The sequence below is a fragment of the Rosa rugosa genome, chromosome 6 (genome assembly GCF_958449725.1).
Source record: "Rosa rugosa chromosome 6, drRosRugo1.1, whole genome shotgun sequence".
Taxonomy (NCBI): domain Eukaryota; kingdom Viridiplantae; phylum Streptophyta; class Magnoliopsida; order Rosales; family Rosaceae; genus Rosa; species Rosa rugosa.
In genome coordinates this window covers 5002335-5022397 of record NC_084825.1, presented here as the reverse complement: position 1 = coordinate 5022397, position 20063 = coordinate 5002335, and the positions used below count along the sequence as shown (strand labels likewise).

General features: G+C 37.9%; 1 protein-coding gene across 3 annotated transcripts; it reads right to left on the bottom strand.

Moving 5' to 3' along the window:
• Positions 1 to 4195: 4195 nt before the first annotated feature.
• On the bottom strand, positions 4196 to 8779 carry LOC133714056 (zinc finger CCCH domain-containing protein 53). 3 transcript variants are annotated; one of them, XM_062140066.1, is made up of 10 exons: positions 8448 to 8779; positions 6899 to 8125; positions 6628 to 6813; positions 6329 to 6514; positions 6137 to 6222; positions 5846 to 6034; positions 5538 to 5706; positions 5239 to 5454; positions 5048 to 5138; positions 4196 to 4943 (listed from the first exon to the last, which is right to left on the bottom strand). In XM_062140066.1, the coding sequence occupies exons 2-9, from the start codon at positions 7915 to 7917 to the stop codon at positions 5060 to 5062; spliced, it is 2130 nt and encodes a 709-aa protein (XP_061996050.1). In that variant the 5' UTR covers positions 7918 to 8125; positions 8448 to 8779; the 3' UTR covers positions 4196 to 4943; positions 5048 to 5059. The 3 variants fall into 3 exon arrangements, with proteins under 3 accessions (XP_061996050.1, XP_061996048.1, XP_061996049.1); XM_062140064.1 differs by having other exon boundaries at positions 5789 to 6034; positions 8448 to 8778; XM_062140065.1 differs by having other exon boundaries at positions 5789 to 6034; positions 6335 to 6514; positions 8448 to 8778.
• Between the last annotated feature and the right edge of the window lie 11284 nt (positions 8780 to 20063).

Genomic DNA, 20063 nt, shown 5'->3' with positions numbered 1-20063 from the left:
ATCAATAGAAGAGCAATACCACCGTTTTTGTTCAATAACATTAAGATACCAATGTGGGTGATAAGGGCGGAGTATGATTGCAGTTCCCCTCAATCCTATTGACCACAAGAAAGAGAACCAGATTTCACAACCTTAGAGTGTGTTTGGATGAGGGAAAAAATGATGGAATTTAATTGAAAGTGAGGATTTTATAATTCCTAAAAGCCAATTCTCTCGTTTGGCATTATCAGATTGGAAATTTTAAATTTCTCTGTGGAAAAAAACGAAGGAATTCATTATTTAAATTCTTCACTTCAATTTCCACCAAAATATGTGTCATTTACGAATTCTTTTGCAGTATTCAATTTTCATTTTCAAAACAAAAGCTTTTTTCTATTTTATTTTTTATTTGTTTTAAACTTTATTAATTTATTACACATTTCAAATTTTAAATAGATACAACCAAATAATAGAAATTGCAATTAATGAAATTTTAGATTGATGGAGTTAAACATTTCATCCTTGATAAATTCCTATGAATTTGATGATTTTTTCATCTAAAGTTCTAAACGCACCAAAGACACTGGGCTTTTTGTAAAAAGCTTTGACTAAGGGCAGAGGCTTTTTGCTTTCACGACCTTGAAGTCGTTTTTCAAAATGTGGCTTTTTGATTGCCTTACCTTTTAGATGGGCGGTAAGCCGGGTCATGTTTAAATCTAGAGGCCCATTACTGTGTGGGTCATGTTTATTTAATATCCAACAGAGGAATAATCATGAAAATTCCTGACCCCAACGACGACTTTGTGTTTGTAATTTTGACATGAGGCACAAAATGAACACGCAAACTCGGCACACGCAATTTGAACAGTAAGTAGTATTACTATTTTTTTTTTTTTTTTTTGACAAGAATGAAACTAAGTAGTATTACTATTTAAAAAACATGTGCGCCCAAAAAAGTCCTAGATATAATAATATATGTGCTAGGGCTAAAGGCCAAAAACAAAGCTTTGGATCCTCTTCCCACATCATCATCATCATATTCATTTCACATGTACAAATCAAAAAAAGGAGTTCACCAAAAGAAAATAGGAGTGCTAGAGCAATAATTTTTATTTCTCATTTTAAAAATTTGTGTTGCCAAAAGTAATGGACCGCCCTTTCAAAAAAAAAAAAAAGTAATGGACCGTACCTCATTTGCAGCGGTTAATTTTCGTAAGTCTTATTCTCAAGCTAATTTAAAGTTTCTTTTAAGTTTTTTTCATATTAAATGGCATCCTCCTCGTGTTGATTTTTATAAGTTGAATTTTGATGGTTCTGTTAAAAATAATCAAGCCTCTATAGGTTTTATTATTAGGGACTCTTAAGGGAATCCGTTTTTAGCAGCTTGTAGAAATATCGGATCAGCTAATGCTTTGGTTGCAGAGGCTACAGCTCTTCGTGAAAGTTTACACACAGCTCAGCTGCAGAATTTATCGAAAGTTATTGTTGAAGGCGATTCAAAGTTGTTGATAGATTGTCTTTCTGGAAAAACTGCTATTCCTTGGAGAATTCAAGTGCTGGTCAGAGACATCAAAATGTTGGCTTCTACTTTTCAATCTATTATCTTTAGGCATATTTATTGAGAAGCAAACTTTGTTGCAGATCATTTTCCCTCTTTGGCCTATAATCATGTAAATCCTAAGGTTTGGTTTTCTTATATTCCCCTTTCTGTGTCCATAGCGTTCCATCTGGATCAACTGGGAGGGGGTGTCTCACATGGTTTTATTTTGTAAATATTTTTCTGTCATAAAAAAAAAAATTAAAAACACACACACACACAATATTATGTTATGATTGTTCTTTCAGGAACATCAATACTCTCCCAAGTTCAGTAATTGTAGCTACTGCTGCATCTCTAAAAGGCTATGTGGAAGTGGAACAAAACCTAGTAGAGAAATGAGGAGCAATAGAAAATAACCTTAGTGCAATGAAGTGGCACCCTCCTCCAGACTCTACTATCAAAATCAACTTCGATGATTCAGTATCCAACAACTCTACAGCATGTGGTTCATCTTCAGAGACTCAACTAGTAACATTGTCGCAGCTGTTTCTAAAAACGCAGGGAAGACTTCAGTTCCTATCGCCGAGGCCTTAGCTCTAAGAGATAGTCTCTGGTTAGCTCTTCAAAAAGGAGTTAAAAACATCCAAGTCGAAGGAGATTCGAAACTAGTTATTGATGCAGTTAACAAGAAAATTAGTCCTCCCCGAAAAACTTCACAAATCATCACGGATATCAAGAAGATAGCAACAAGATTCGAAACAATCACCTTCAAACACATTCTAAGAGAAGCAAATTTCGTTACGGATGCTTGTGCGCATTTGGGTCATAACCGTAACAGAGAAAGAATTTGGGGAAGTTGTCTCCCCCCTAGCATTTCTAGAGCCATTTTGTTTAACCAGCTAGGAGTTAGATGCCCTAGAGGCACTTCTTTGTAACTTGCTCGGTATGATATCTTATAGAAGAACTTGCTTTAGAGAGTACATATTCGAATGCAAAAATTATTGCACCACTTCAGGAAATGTTGAAATTCCACCTCATATGCAATCCAACCTAATCCAACTCATTTCATGAATAAAATGTGAAAGTTGTCTTTTCAAAAGAAAAAATGTGAAAGTTGTAATTTTTTGATTTGAGAAAGAAAAAAAAAATAAAAAACAACCCTATTTAGAGAGTACATATTCGAATGTGAAAATTATTGCACCACTTTAAGAAATGTTGAAAATTCACCTAAATTATTTTGTTTTAATGGGAAATAGAAAAGACGAAACCCTAAAATTTAGACGGATAGGGATATGTCCCTATTTTCCGACGGGTCTTTTTCTTGTGGATTTCGTAGTATCTTGTCCCCCAAATTGTCCTTCCCAAATCTAACTTCATTTTAATCAATCAACTCATTTCATATAAATGTAAAAGTACTAATTTTTTGGTTTGGAAAAGAAAAAAAAATTAAAAACAACCCGCTTTAAAGAGTACATATTCGAATGCAAAAATTATTGCACCACTTCAAGAAACGTTGAAAACTCACCTAGATTATTTTGTTTTAATGGAAAATAAAACGGACGAAACCTAAAATTTAGACGGATGGATATGTCCCTATTTTCCTGTGGATCACTTAGTATCTTGTCCCCCAACCTGTCCTTCCCAAACCTAACCTCATTTTAATCCCACAAAATATAAACCCAGAGACGTCTTCATCAAACTGGATTTTGCTTAGTCCCTCCCTCCCCCACTAATCCACTGTACCAAATCCACAAAACCCTAATCATTCACTTCCAATCAGGGCTCTTCCCACGGGTCCATGCATGGTCTCACCCTCACAAAATCATTACCCCAACCCAACCCCCCTTCCACAGTGACGTCACAGTCAAGCTTTCAAGCTTTTCCCCAGATTTGTAGTTATCAATGCCAGCCTGTTCCTCACTCACTGCCAATTCCAATAATTATTATTACCGCCCAGTACTTTTCGGCTACAAACTCCAACGCACCCCACAGTAAAAATTTCAATTTCATTTTTTAAACTTAAATCCCACACACACAAACCCCCAAAGATTCCCTCCATCCGTGCACTTTTGTCATACGTGTGTGGGTGGGCATCAACATCCTCTCCGCCTTTTCTTTCACCTCACTCACATGGTGTGGGGCCCCTCCGTGGGTCCCATCCCCCAAATCTGGTCATTTTAAAAATATAAACCACCCGGGCCCCCCACCCGCCACGTGCAAGTTATTAAATTTTTTTATTTTGAAAATGAAAAAGGAAAAGGCTGATTATTGCAGATAAAAGAAAATGAGAGAGAGAAAAGTGGGTTGTGGATATTTTTTTCAAATTTTTTAAATAAAAATATATTTTATAAATGTCTTAATTATTCTTGTGATTTAATTAATTTTCAAAGTTTATTAATCTTTTAGGGTTAATTCTGTCAAAATTTAAGATTTTGACTAACAAAGCCTCTTCTCTTAATAATAGTATAGATAAACCACCCGGGCCCCCCACTCGCCCCGTCAGCAACCTCCATGTGACATCGTGCCCCGTGGTCCCCACATACAATTGAACAAAAAATGAAAATGCTTTTTTTTTTTAAAGGAAAAATGAAAATGCTTTTTCGCAAAGAGACGAGATGTTTTCTCAGATTTCGAAAAAGCAATGGTACAGAGACAGAGAGAGAGAGTGAGACACGGTAACAGTAAAAAACTCGCGCTTTTTTACTTTCTGATTTTTCCTTCCTACATTTCTTTCTTTTCTTACTGTTTGGTACAAGAACAAATAGTACAAAGGTGCAGCAACCACATGGATTGATAAAGGTCAAAAAAAATTTCCCGATATCGCAACTGCTACAGCCGAGCTGATCTCACTCCAAGGCTTCAGTGTAATTGTACAAAAATCACACTAGGCTCTTTTTTTTCTTGTTTTTACCTTTCTTCTTCCTCAGCTTGGCTGCTCTATAGCTTCTTCTGGGTTCTGCTTCTTCTTCTGCTGTACAGACTTGATTACACTAGAAAAACACTAAGTACCACAGAGACACACTAATAGACTAGATTTTGGGCACCATTTGTTGAGAACTGGGCGACACCAATTCACTTTTACGGTGCCCAAAAGTTACAAACTAAATTTATGACCGTGTTGGTGATTCCTTTGTCTCTCTTTCTTTTTAAACCTGTGGTTCCGACTTAAAACTAGAGAAAATGGGATGTGACGAAAGACTTAGTGGTACAAGAAGAAGAACAAAGAAAAAAGGAAAACGCGAGGCTGACCCACACTTCCTTTCGCTTCCCTTCCTTTAGTGCCTTTTACGTATGCATTTTGTATGGTAGTAAGTAGTATGGTATTTTCTGATGAGATGGTGCTGGTGGAGATTTGGATTCTTTTTCTACAGATTTTGGTGGTGTTTTGTTTGGTTATTCTTAGAAACTTGCGTTGATCCTCCCCCTACAGAAACAAAAACAAAACAGGCCATGTTAATCACATAAAGTAAGTTATTTCTGGATGTTGAAACAAACCTTGATCACTTAGTTTTGAAAGTAACTTAATACCTAATTTAAGGCTTAGGAAGTTCCAACCGGGCATTTCGGCCCCCCTGCGCCGGCGGCATACATCCCTATGGCTCCATGGCCGGAAGACAACCTGAATTCCCAAATGCAGATTTTCCGAGTTAGAATTCAGGCAACAGTGCATGCAATATTAAATATTTGGTAGATATTTATAGAAGTGGATTGGGGATAACCTTGGAATTTGGCAGTTAAAGGACTTGAAAGATGCCATGTCCAGTGAGGAAGTGGCTGGCAGTAGGGAAGTAGCCAAGTTAATGTTAGCTGTTGCAGCTGAGGCATCAGATGAATCATTGGCCTCACTGGCCGCGACCACCGGGAATGCAGACAAGTAATCCCGGGCTCCTTTTGTTGGAGAAGCAAAAGGACTGTCGGGGAGGTTGTGCTCCAAGCTGTTGTGGATTAGGAAGATTCATAAGTCAACAATTTGGAAAAAATGCCGCAGAGACTTGGCATAATGCAAAATCATACATACCTTCCTAGCAAACCACTGACATCGTCATCATGGGGGCTTTCCTTGCCACTCCCACTGTCGTCACTGTTGGCACCTGATTCTTTACCAGTAGCAACGGTTGCTGCCACCTGAGGCTGATGGTCTGCTGAGAGAGCTGAAGAAATGGGTGGCACTGGACTAGAGCAGTTCTCTGCGGTTCAGCACATTTAAAATGTTAGCAACCACACTGAAGCATGAAGGCGCTCATTGTTACTATATAATAGCAAAACTACCTTTAGTAACTTCTGGGTTATGAAATGAAGGATGCACAAAGTTCTGATTGAACATACTGGGGGACTGAGTAGGAGAATTAATCGGACTGCTGGCAGAAAGAGCTCGGTGGTGATGCTTCTTGACATCAAGAAGCTGCAGACCCATTAGCCTTCGGCTTTGAAGTTCAAGTGCTTGCTGAAGCTCAGCTTGCTCCTCCAGCTTCCTCCTCCACAACATGTCTTGAGAGTTGTAAAACATCCTAGCTCCTAGATGAATCAACCAAAAAAAAAAAAAAAAACTACATTCAGTCAATAAAATAAAAAGAGATGATCTAATTTAAAGCATACATTCCATGTGTGGGAAGCTACCTAGCTGGAGATCATAAGGGTCTCTACCATCAAGGCCAGTAGGTGTACCACAGGGTGACAAATCTCCTCTTTCCACTTGTTGCTTCCTGGCAAAAATAACATGCAAGGACCATTAGCTTAATATATCAAATAAGCCGTGATTAGTTGCGCAATTAATTAGAGAAAACAAGAAATGAGAAGTGAAGAGTGTGCCTGTACTTGTCCTGAACTTTGCCCTTCTCCTTGTAAGGCTTGACCAGCACTCTAGCATCACAAACAAAATGAGGGTTCCCTTTCGCCAAAATAAGCTTCACAGTCTCCGGGTACACAAATGTAACAAACCCAAACATCCTCTTCTGCTGGTATGGAATTCTCACATCTTGAACAGGTCCATAAATGCTTCAATATTCCATTACCAAACAAAGTCAGCAAAACACAACACACCTATTATTTCACTAAGCGCATCATCAAAATAGCAATACAAGGGTAAAAACACATAGAGAACAAAAAACCTGAAGTAATTTGACACGTCTTCTTCTCTGAAAGTGCTATCAGCTGGAAAAGTCAAGTATATCTGCCTTGAGGCTGGGTTCACCATCCCAGCCCCACCGTTCATCATTGGAAACTCGTTCCTTTCCATCCGAGGAGATCGACTAAATTTGTGTATATCATCCCCCATCATCAAGGCTGCAGCGGCCCTATTAACACAATGAAGATTAATAAAAACAAAAATAAAACCAATATAAATTTCAATTTGTTGATTAGAAGCTCTGTTTTAAGTACCTCTGCGCATCAGTTTGTTGCTGCTGAATAAGGAAGTTCATGCACTTAGTAGAGGAGTAAGGGAAAGAGTTGGCTGAGGCCATGAGCTGGGAAGCTGCAGCCAGTCTTTGCTGTTGAGCAGACTTGGATCTGAGAAGTGCTTCATGGCACGACTGGTCCATCATCTCAAGCTTGCTTGGTGAACCAACAAGTGGAGCACCATCTGAACCCAAGTCCCCTATTCCACCACCATGCAAGAATCTACAGCTAGTTCCATTCTTGCAGTACCCTCTAGCATAGTACAAACAGGGCTTCCACCCGAACCCAGAATTCGGGTCTTCCAAGCACACATCACTGACGGAGCAGCTCCGGCGGTGAAGAGCCCCACCACCGCCCCAGTTCCCGGAGCCACCGTAGGAGGAGAAAAGGGTCTGATCAGAACCATTAGTTGGGCTGGAAGACAAGTCCGACTGGGGGTAAAACAAATCAGGGGATTTAGGAGCTCCATCGTTGAGAAAAGAGAGCTGCTCCTGAAGCTGAAACTCCTCAAGCACATGGTCGGGTCCACCGTTTCCGAAAAAGGGTAGAGATGAATTCATCATGGAAGATGAAGAAGAAGAAGACACGTTAGGAGCCATGTTGTTGGGACTCATCATCATACTCTCGTCTTGGTTTCGAAGCTCGGAAGACAGAGCAGCCCAAGTAGAAGCAGAAGAAGATGGGTTTGGTATAGTGAGAGACAGCCTTGAGGAAGCAGAGTTTTGCCTCGAAATAGCGATTGGGTTGGTGGAGAGGAAAGGCGAAGGAGAGGAAGGTGTGGTGGGTGTGGATGGAGAGTTGGATATGGGCATTAGTCCCAAGTCCTTCCGAGCCTTGAGAATCACAGAGTGGAGAAACGCCTCGGGGCCGAAAGCTAATCGTATCATCTCCTTCTCTCCATGGTCTTGAATTAGAAGAAGACCCATGATTTTGGAAGCATTTTCTGGGTCCAAGTTCGTGATCCTTGAGAACACAATCCTTGTAGCTTCATAGGAATCCATGGCTGTGGGTTGGTGCAAAACTTCACCGCCACCAACCCTTCAAAATTAGGATTTGCCTTTGAGAGGGACACAGAGAGAGAGAGAGTGTGTGTGTTCTCTATGAGAACAAGTAAAATTTTCTTTCTCAACCACACACCAAAACCTTTTACCTACCAACTTGTGATGAGTGGAGAGATGATGAGTGTCTTTCTTTTCTCCTCTCTTATTCCTGCAAAACCCATGAAAAAGAAAGGTAAAGAGAGGCCCAAAAGGAAAAGGAAAAAACCATAAAGAAAGTTTTGAGTGTTAAAAGTAGGAGTAGTATTCATGCCTTTAATTGTTAAAAGGAAAGGAAAACAAGAAAAAACTTTGGTGGTTGAATTTCTCACAAAAAGAAACCAAAGAGAAGCAAAAGTTGCAGGAGAGTCATAACCCTGAAGAAACAGCAAAGAAACCCACAAAAAACCCATTCCCTTTCTTCTAATAAACAATCTATTTCTTTGCCAAATTAGAACCCAAATCCAACTCTGATTCAGAAAAGTACAACTTACCCATGAAAGATACTACTGGTCTTCCTCTAGCTTCTCTGTCTCTCCCAGCAGCTCTACTACTTGAAGCATATTAAGATTTTTCCTTTCTAGTCAAACTTCTACTACTAGAACTTGTGTGCTTTCTAGGGTATTTAAATTTTGCAGCAAGAACAGAGCAGCAGAAGAACCATCAATTGCTTCACCACTGCTGCTGTCTGTCTCTGCTGCTGTGCTGGGCTTTTTGGGTTCTGAGCTAATAAGAACTACTTGGAGCTCTCTCTCTCTCTCTCTCTCTCTCTCGACAGATAGATTTTTCTATTTCCACTCTCTCCCTCCCTCTCTCTTTCTCTCTCTCCTTTGAAGTCTTATAGGGTAGTGAGTGAGGGGGAGTGAGTGAGAGCGCGTGTGGAGTAGCGCGTTGGGTTGTTTTGAGTGAATCCAGATCTGTGCTTCAAATACTGCACGTTCTCTTGCCTCTAATCACTGACACTCTCTATAACTCCTTCTCTCTCTTGTTTCTCTTTCCTTCCCGAACCAAAACAAACCTGGCTGACTCCACACACCCCCCCCCCACTCGAGTGTGTCGCACGCGGCAGTCAAAACTTTGGTTGGGAAAGGAGTGACAATTTATGAAGCGACTCGCAGTCGATGCAAAGTTTACCAGATTTAGATTTACTTCGCTTAACTATAGGTTACAGGACAATTTACTTTTTGCATTTATGAGTTGGACAATGTGAAAAAATTAAAAGAACAAAAAAATCTAAATGGTTGTTTCAGCGGTTATGTACTTTGAAATTTTTCGTTAATGATGATGTGATTTCTCGCTCCAGATGCGGTTATTAACTTCTTATGTGTCACCCTACCAACGCAAGTCATATAAGCTAAAAATTTATGTGAGAAATAGAGTAAAAAAAGACACATTTACTGATTTTTTAAACTGATTAGAAAAAATATTCACGTGTGAGTACAGCGATATAACAATGCTACATTTATTATTTTTAAAACTTAAAAAAGATTTAAACTATAAACAATATTGAAACTCTTACATATGTACAAGACATTAGTAAGGGTTTCAGTTTGGAATAACTCTTTTCCTCATTCTGCATGTAGTGTGTTTCATTTTGATCAATTGGGGGATTGTTGTCCCATGTGTTTTAAGCTGTTCTTTCTTGTTCTTCATTTTCATAATGAAAAAGGAAAGTGTAAAATATAATTTGAAAGAGTGAGCATCTATTCGTCATGGGCAACGTGGATTACACGCTCTTGGAATTTGGTTTAAGAGACAAATTCCATGTGTGTTTTGTGGGTTAGTCAATGCATTAAGCTAAAACTAAACAATTAGCTTAATTGAGATGTATGATATGGAAATGGGATCTTCTGTCTTTGTTTATTAATCTTTGGCCAACAATGTTTAATTTTTCCATCATCTTCAAACACATAATTAAGGGTCATTACTCATTAGTGCTCATGTCCCACCAGCTTATAAAACATATGTTCATCTCTTTAGGGTCTTTGCTTTCTATGGGGCTTTTGCTCATTTCCTTCTAAAATAATTGTCATTATGATGATTATGGATACTATAATGCCTAAATTTGCAAAAGAGAGAATGGGGTTTTGTTTTTCTGATGGTAGTAGACTACAAAAGGTTTGGGGATTTGCATAAGATATAGGAGGGGGCAACCATCTTTCTCCTTTGCATTTGCATTTGCATTTGCATTGTTATATAGATCCAAATGCCCCCACAGCAAATGAATGATGACTGAATCTTTTCCCTATCTCCTTTCTTTCTTCTCTCCAAACACCCAACTCAGATCTCATTATAATTTACAGTAAAGAGGCCCATGGCTTTTCTCCAACCTTTTCATGTTTATTACTCTGTTATGTGCACAAAGAAAGATAAAAAGGAGTACAAATTGTTTGCTCATGGTGGTTGGGACTGGAAAAGTACAGAGCTTGAGGGGGAATTCTGGAGCTTCCACATGGGGTGTGGCCATGGACTCTCATAATTTTACCATGCATTGCTTTTTATCCTGCATCTGTTACACTACTGGGTACAATGTAATGATGTATTGGTGTGATATTATTGAACAAGATTCAGTGTGAAAAGATTCTCTATTGTTCTCTTGCATAATTTTGAGAAACATATATCGTCTTGGGCAAAAGCATCCGTGTTTGGCATGAGAAATGTCATGAGATATTTAATAACTAGTATCATATTTGTGCAATGTATGTGTGAATGATAAAAAAAAACTCTTCAATTGTGATCCACTTTTTCTATTTTTCTGTCTTTTGTTTTACTAAAATGAATCCTTCGTTTTTTAGACTAAAAGGTATTTTAGATAATTCATATTTTGATAAATCATGTGACAATAAATGAAACACTTGGTTTTATAGTATAGAAGATAGACAGACATACAAATAGATAGATACATAGATAGATAAGAGGTGTAGTGAGTTTAACAGAAAGAAAGATGTACAGTACATTTACAATTTCAGTGTCTTATCTTTGTCTTGGAGCAGTTCCTTAGCAAAACGAGGATAAGCAACTCCTTAATTAATAATGTTAGGCTACCCTTTCAATCTAATAAAAGAAGTACGTGTAGAAGTTTGTATTTGTTCACATCAAGTAGACTAATTCAATATAAATGTACAATATATATTGTCATAAATTTTAATATTTGAGTCCAAGGGACTATTATTTGTTATTTGTGTGCTTTTCACAATATGTGTAGTAACTCATTTTTTTGTGCTCTTATTGAGTTGACCATTGTATGATCTGTCTGCCTCCAATGAAATAAAGTTGTTATCTTCCGCTAAAAAAAAAGGGAAAAAAAAAATGTGATCTCAACTATTGATATTAAATTTATGACAAATTTCATTTTACCTCACTAAGTTTAACACCCTAAATCACTTGTGCTCGTGCACTTCTAATTTCATCATGGGTTCCCCTGTACTTATTAATTTTAATCAATCTCGTACAACCCTTAGTCTTTTGGCAACTATTTTGTGGTATATTTTGAAATTCTCGTCACTTATGATATAATTTTGCATGCTACGTTAGTAATCATTATCATATAAGGGAACCTATTAGAGCTATATTTTCAATTTACAAAATACTTAATTGAAAAGACGAACTTTTTGGCCAAGAAAAATTGATACCTTAGTTGAGAGAAAAAATTAAAGCCTCTTCTAACTCTCTACGTGCTAAGCTGCAAACCCTAGAAACCCGATTCCTCTTCTTTGATCTCGGTTGCTTCGTCTCCCTGCCTATGCCAAACATCATTGGCTGCTATTGGACTCCCCTCTATGGTCTAATCTCTCTGTTCTTCGGCTTCTCCCGTAGGGCTATTTTAACCTGTTTCCTTTTGCTCCTTGAGAAAACACTACGGCCACGTTTGGAAACTAAGATAGGAATGGATTAGAATACATAATTGGATTAGATTGGATTTAAATTAGATTTGATAAGGAATCCTTAACCTTGTACTTTGTTTGTTACATTAGATTTTGAATTGGATTGGAACTCTCTCCTTTTAAAGAAAAATCTAAAAAACAAAAAATTGAAAAGAACGTTCAAAGCTCAAAGCCTCAGACTAGAGGGAGAGAAAATTCACGGTTTGATATTTCATTGACTGAGTTTTGGGTTTGGTATTGCATGAAAGGAGATACATCTACTTGTTATTAGAGATTTGGAGCATGAGTTAAGCTTCGCATCGGTGATCCGATGGCCGGAGACGAAGAGCACAGATGTAAATGGAGGTCGGAGATGGCTGAAAATTGCCTAGAAATTGCTGGATTTTAGCCCAAAAGTTCGAATTCGCCATCGACCACTCATGGTGAGTTTGACAATGAGGACTTGATGATGTTTTGGGAACCAATAATTGAGATGTAAGAGGAGGAATAGATCGCAGGAGTTGGCCGGAGATGTCTGCTTTTTGCCGGATAGGTCTGGAATCAAAAGGGAATGGCCACCGAAGATGGGATGGAGAGGTTGTTGTTGGCGCGAATATGTTTCACGATTGAGTTTATCTCTCTGTTAAAGTAATATATGCTTCTTATCGCACCTATACAACAAGACTTGATATCCAACTCTGATAGGAATTTAAACTTCCAATCTATAAATATCCAGATTGTCAAACAGCTCGAAACAGTTAGACAGATAATTTTTAATCCTATCAAGCTTAACCAAGCAAACAAAAGGGCCCGAGATATTCAAAATCTTATGTGGTTGAGATATCTTTAATCTCATACTAATTATCTAGGAGCAAGGATGTTTACAATTTTCAAGACACGCTGTGGAGGAAGAAGCTGGAGGAGCAAGCTTTAATCTCAAGAACTTTCTGCATCCTACATTTCATAACTCAAACTAATAATTAATCTCTAGTTAGGGATCAGTTCCTTTGTTCTTTGTTCTTTGTTCTGGAGTTGTTTCTAGTTTTCTAGTGGGAAAAAAATACAAACAGTATCCAACTTAAAGCCCACTCCAAATTTCTATACCCAAGTTTCCGAAACTATCACAATGGTACCTGGAATTCCCAACCTGACCCAACATTCGTACCTGCCGTTCGTGACGGCGTCAAGCGGCATGCCCAGGTGGCGTATTTTAAGGGATATTTTGGTCACTTCATTCACTTAGACTTTTTTTAATATTTTTTTCTTTCCTCTCTCAAATTTTTTTCTTCTGGTGATTTCAACATACCCATCCTCTCTCTTTTGGGTCCCTATGCTCAGCTCTCAAACCTTGAGCACCACTGGCATTAGTTGGAGGAACACCTTCCTCCATGCCACCACCCATACGACCATACCCATGTCAGGAGCAGCGCCCCCCATACATCTTGGCAATGATGGGATTGCAAATGCTTTCGAGCTCATTCACCTTCTCATCTTTAATGATATTCCTCACTTGAATCTATAGCTTTGGAATCAGGACCTTCTGGTTGCAATTGAGGCCGGAATCGGCACCTCCCAAGCTTCCACATTTAAGCTTATCAAAACCCAAAATTTCCCACAACCCACCTCATATCTCCCCTAAAATCAATTGACCCAAAAACAATCAGCCCCAAAGAAAACAATCAGAGCTAATAAAAACACTACCTTCCCCATATTTCTTCTTGCAAACCCTTTTTTACACACAACGGCGAAAACAAGAGCAGAAAACAAAAGGGGATGAAGTGTGAAGAAAGTGATTGTGAGAAAAATGAGAGGAAAACAGAAAAGAGGTTGTCGAGGTCTCTCGATCGGCAATGTTGGAGCTTAGACTCCACCATTGCTGATTGCTACTTCTCTTGGGGTGTCAGAAAGTGATTTTTGCTATTAATTCACCATTTTGGGTTTATGGGTAGACTCCACCATTGTTAATGGCATGTTTCCTCCACCATTATTGATTGTTTCTGGGTTTGCTGGATTTGAATGGGGACGCGAGAGAGAGAGAGAGAGAGAGCATGGTTTATCTATTTGGGTTTAAATGGGGACGAAAGAGAGAGATAACAGTACTTTTTTTTTTTTTTGATTAAATTCTGCTTACTACCTTGTACTTTTAAGGGTTCATCAGTTCAGTCCCTACACTTATAATTTAATCAGAAAAGTCCTTGCACTCTCCAATTTCATCAAATTGATCCAATCCGTCACTATTCCGTCAATTTTCGCTTTAAAATGCTGACGTGGGACCTTCTCACAAGGAAAATTTCCAAACTACCCATCGTTAGGCAGCCCGCCGACGCGTCAATGTTGTGAATGCAGATGGGTAGTTTGGAAATTTTCCCCGAAAATTGATGGAGTGGTGATGAATTGGATTGATTTGATGAAATTGGAGAGTGCAAGGACTTTTCTGATTAAATTAGAAGTGTAGGGACTGAACTGATGAATCCTTGAAAGTACAAGGTAGTAAGCAGAATTTAATCTTTTTTTTTAATTTATCTCTTCATTAATTATTAATTTATTAATACTAATTTAAAAAACATAACCACTTGGTCAGATTTACCCCTAAAAATACGCCACATGGCATACGGGAAAACGCCGTCATGGACGGCAGGTACATATGTTGGGTCGGGCAAGGTATTTGGGGTACCATTGTGATAGTTTCGGAAACTTAGGTATATAAATTCGGAGTGGGCCTTAGATTGGGTACTATTTGTATTTTTTTCCCTTTTCTAGTTTGTTGCTTTTCTTTGTATTGTTTCTTCATTGCCAAAAAAAAAAAAAAACTAATCTTTAATCTCATATTAATTATGGGGTTGAGATACCCCATATATTGAGCTAACACTATTTTGAATTTGAATTTTTACTTTGGAGGAGGCATTTAGTTGGTAGATATACACTTCTATTAATGCCAAAATGATGACTTTGTGATCCAACATGCTCCATCAAATCTCACCCTTATAAATACAAGTTTCATGTTATTCAAAACAAAAACCATCCTTTGCTCCGCAGACATTAATTGAAACACAAATACAATCATTAAATCCAAACCAAACCAAACCAATTGGCTCTCTAATCACAACATTCTTTTGCCAAGTCCGCGCGTGAATCACTTCAAAGCTTAAGAGGCGCGTGGGAACATATATAAACACACTTTTTTTTTTTTTTTTGAAAGAATATAAACACACTTTTATTTGCAGTATCATTGGTGAATGGCCCATGAAATACATATCTTTGTATTTTGTTTTGCTTTTTAGGGTTTGGTGGTGGGTTCGTGTATATCAATTATCAAAACTGTTTCTTCACTCAATTCTCTCCTGATCATACCCAGGTGTATCGCAGATAAAAATCAGGTGCTGACTATAAAAGCTTATTTCAAATGATTAAGCGGACTTTTAAATACTTACTGAAAAATTTACGGTATATTAATGTATTGATATATTAAAGTTAGATAAATTATATATAGTAACTTCTTACGGTATTTGATCGATCAGGTAGAATTAGTCTATCAATATATGGAGTTAGTCTACTATTATCTTGAAATTAGTCTATTTGTTGTATCGATACGTTAATGTTGTTAAAAAGTCATAAGCGGGGCATGTGACCAACTATTAAGTTAATATTATATTATCCTAAATAAACTACCTTTTAAGTGTTCAGTTTTAAATTATTAGTTCTCGATACAATCGTAAAGAGAAATTTTATTTACACATTGCTAGATGATAGATACACATCTCTTACTTAATACACAACCTATTAACTTTTTTATTTTAATATTTTACTAGAAACACAATCCCAAACTTCCTAAACTATCCTCATTCACAATACACAATATCTTTTCATTAAATACATATCCCTTTTTTTTTTTTTTTTGAAATAAATTGAGATAAATATCTGGTAAGAGACTACCTTTTTTTTTTCTTATACAAGAGAGACTACCTATTGCATTGCTGCAGTTGAAAAAAAAAAAAAAACGACACCTAAAGAATGACATATTACACTAGAAGACTCAGCATCAATTCCTTAATGGCTCAATATGAGAGTTTCGGTAAATCACATGGTCATCACTAAAGTTAATACAATGGCACCCAAAGAATGTTTTAATTGCTTTTTACTTGTTGGGTTGAACATACTCAAATGCCAATGGGGAATTACTTGTCATTGAGGACTTGACCAAGACAATATTTATATGCCAATTGTTGAGATTTGTGAACTACTGATGATGAAATTGGAGCGAAACAAAACAATACATCACAAGAGTTCATGAAGAATTTTTCAATGGTTTTCACTTGTTTGTCCATATCATTTGGACAGTTAATACATTTTTGAAACTAGATTTATAAGAATGCTCAATTCCATGCATGCTAAATTATTGAGAATCAAATTCATGATATCCATCGGCGATAGACTTGGAAACAAAAAAAAAATGCATATATTTCTTAATTCCAACTATGTTTTTTTATTGTTAATATAAATATCTCTTTTGGTAATTTAACTTACCCATAAAATGTGATGTTGGGCGTGTGAAAAAAGAGATGTATATTTAGTATTTAGAGGTGTGTGAATAAAATTTCTCAATCGTAAATGAGTCACCTACCTAATGTATGTATATAATTCTACCAATTAACAACTCATATTGAAAACTGAGATACAAATTCCACATTGAAGACGGTAAGGTTGACATTGCACATATATTTGAAACTTTTCATGAAGTTCTTTTTTTTCTATAGAACATCTTCAATGTAATTGATACTTGGACAGCAACGGAAGCTTGGCCCATTGGGAGAGTGGCAAATTGAATTAATATGCAATAAATCAGTTTCCAGTATGAAAATGATGTCTTCCTGTTTTATGTAATGGTGAAGTGGTGAACCACGTACTATTTGATCCTTGATATCTATAAAGCCATTTAAAGTACTGATCAAGGCATATTGTATATATCATTCAATCATTGCTTCCGGTGCATGGCATGATGAATATAGATAGTATGAGATATGGGCTAATTGGGTTTGATGCATGTTACTGAAATTATATATATGCAACACTTACCTCGAACGTACTGTTTGTTTTGGCCTGACAAGGCATGTGTTGGAGAAATTGAGCCAATGTCAGTGGCTCAAGCTATATATTGTCGACAAGCTCGAAATATATATTTAGAGGCTAAATAAAGCCTACTATGGAAGCATGGAAGCATGAAAAGTTAACTTTAGCACATTTTCCTACTTCGGCTAGGAGAAACCGAGCTAAACAAGGAAGGAGGGGCGGCAGACTAACCAAATGAAATCTAAATGTGCTGAAACTTTCCAGATCCATTCTAGACAGCCCAAGGATCATTTCTTATGAAGAGTGCAAGAGATTTTTTTGAGTGGAAGGACTTCAAACAATCAGCCCAATTTTCTACAGAAGCAAAACTGGAAAACTGGACCTGTAAGAGGTCCAGCAGCATTTTCGGCCCAACCACATGGAAGAAAGCTCTGAAATTTGGTCAGCATGATCTAGATTCATAGTGGAACATTTTTTATGAAGACATCATGGCCAGAATCTGAATTTCTGATGGAGATATACATGAAGGAATAAAGGAGCCGAAAGTGCTTCCTTATCTCCCAAATTCATCATTCCTATTAGTGCTCCACCTCCATCTCCACCTCCCTTATCTCCCAAATTCATCATTCCTATTAGTGCTCCACCTACACCTCCACCTCCCTTATCTCCAATTAGTGCTCCACTTTCATTTGTTTAATGCCAAAGTAGTTGGCATGGTAGCCTATAAATAGAGGTTACATTGAAACACAATAGACACATTCACATTCAACAACAACATCTCTAAGATGATCTAAGTTCTCTCTAGAGCAAACCTCTCTAAGAGCAACTCCTCTCCTTCTCTTTCTCTTACCGGTGATCATACTCCTAGTCCTAGTCTTCTCAGAAGCCGACTTTCAGTGCCACCAAACCCTCTGTCAACGTGCTTCGGTCCTAGTCTCCTCGGGAGCCGACGGTAGTGCCGCGACCACAACGGTTACAGAACCAGCCAAGCAAGGGTAACGCCCTAGCAACCCAGCCAAGCTAAAGTCACGCTTTAGCAAGTTCTCTCTACTTCCCGGTGGTTCTCGCTCTGCTCGATCTACAACATCGAGTATCGATTTGGTGACGCAAGAAGATTAGCAAAAGTCCTCACCACGAGGCACAAAGAATCCCACGACGAGGTTGGTGCTCTCCTCGTCCACAATTGCTTGAAAGAAGTCAGGTCAAGGGACACCCCTGACGACCGCACCCGAACGGTGCTGGCACGCCCGCGCAGAAAAGAGACTGTTGACCAGCTGCAACAAAATTGGAGCCAAACACGTACTTCAAGTGTTTGTGTCATTGGTTCCATGAAGGTTAAATATTTGTTTCATTGGTGCAACGAAGGCTGAGATAAAATAGGATAGACAAGTAATAACTCTAAGACAAGTAGAACAAGAACATATATAATCAAATGAGTTTTTTGCACCAACAGTGTCTTGACACTTTGAGGACTGACAATATGATACCCGAACTTACAAAGTTATCAATGTGATACCCGGACTCATTTTTTCTTATCAACGTTGTACCTCCGTCCATTTTCCGTTACGGTACCGTCAACCGTGATCACGTGTCACACATGTGACTTGATTTTTAAGGGCAAATTTGTCTTCTTACACCAATCTCTATAAAATAAAATAAAATAAAAAAATAAAACTGAAGAAGTTCTTTTCGGGACACATGTGACTTGATTTTTAAGGGCAAATTTGATTTACTCTAGGGATGGCAGATCGATTTTGATTAAATCAAAATTTACAGGTATGGCTAATTATATCCTCTCTTGTTTCCATGTGTCCCAAAAAAATTACTGATTAATTAGGTAATGAATGTACAAGGTTCTTTTGGGGACAGAATATGAATTCCCCCCTTAATTGTTTGGTTTCGTTAGGGGATGAAATTAGCTGTCCCCATAACCCCATTATTCTATTCTAATTCTGTCCCCTCAACATGATTGGTCCACAGAGATTAAAAAAATATTTTCTTAATCTTTTGTTCTATTTTTTAATCTCTGTGGACCAATCATGTTGAGGGGACAAAATTGAGACACAGAAATTGGTTTGTGGTAGTCATCTAGGTTTAGGTTTCTTTGACAATGAGGATTGGAGGTTTGATCACAACGCTTGGCAAGGGTGGAGGCTTTAGATTGATCGGAGGGTTGCTCGGATCGATGACGTGGTCTATTCAAGTAGAAAGAGGAGGTGGGCGGAGTGGATTGTCGTCTAGGTTGTCGGATTGTGACAACTCTTGCGGCAGGTCACGGGATGGTGGTGTGACTCTGGGGTTCGATTGCAGTGGCCCGATGGAGGTGGTGCACAAGCACTGGATCTTGGGGTGGATCCAAGTTTGGTCGGACATGAATCGGGTAGTGGCGGTAGTGGTTTGGTTCTCGTTTTTGTTTTGGGTGCAGATCCAGATTAGAGCGGTTGGTGGTTGTAGGGAGCAAACTTGGACAGGTAGGGAGCGGCCTTGGGTGCGTTGGAGGTAGGGAGTTAATTAACTAGGATGGAAAATTCTCACATAAACTACAAATTGGTTGGATAGAAGTGATAGGATATTATTATACACCTAAATAGATGCACAAAAATGCCTATAACTTAACCCTACAAGAATGTCGAAAGTAGTATAGGTAAGTAGGGATCATTCTCGCAAGAGATTGTGGTCTAATCACTAATCTAAGACTCAAAACAAAATAAAACCTAAACTGTCCAGTTAGAAAGATCTGACTGGCAGATGACTCTAAACTATTCTAAATGTCACAAAAATTTACAGACAGACTCTAGACACAACAAACTTACTGACAAAGTTTGACTATTTTTGAAGGTGTTTTGGTTAACAAAATAATTAAATAAAAACGAGATACTAAATGACTCCAAAAATAATAAAAATAAAGGGTTTTGAAAATCAAAGATAAACACAAGTTAAGGGATTTGCATCCACCACCAATCAATCATGCAAACTAGTCACGTTCAACCTAATTACATTTATCTATGGATGAAGATGCTCATCAAGTTAACCCAACGCCTGAATTAACCTATTGTTTTTCCTTACTTGTATGTTAGGTGAGAGATGCTCTACATCTAACCTATTTTCTAAAATGCAACCTAGGTTGACGCAACTCTAGATTTAACACAAAGAAATTATTACGTAATAGAAAAACGAGAC

Bases quoted from the DNA above. Each gene is read 5' to 3' on its own strand.
- LOC133714056 (XM_062140064.1), bottom strand. From the start codon at position 7,917: ATGGATTCCTATGAAGCTACAAGGATTGTGTTCTCAAGGATCACGAAC. The intron at 6,223-6,328 runs GCACACTCTTCA...TATTTTTGCCAG, and splicing joins AAAGTTCAGGACAAGTACAG to GAAGCAACAAGTGGAAAGAG. The intron at 5,139-5,238 runs GTTATCCCCAAT...TTGGGAATTCAG, and splicing joins TTTAACTGCCAAATTCCAAG to GTTGTCTTCCGGCCATGGAG.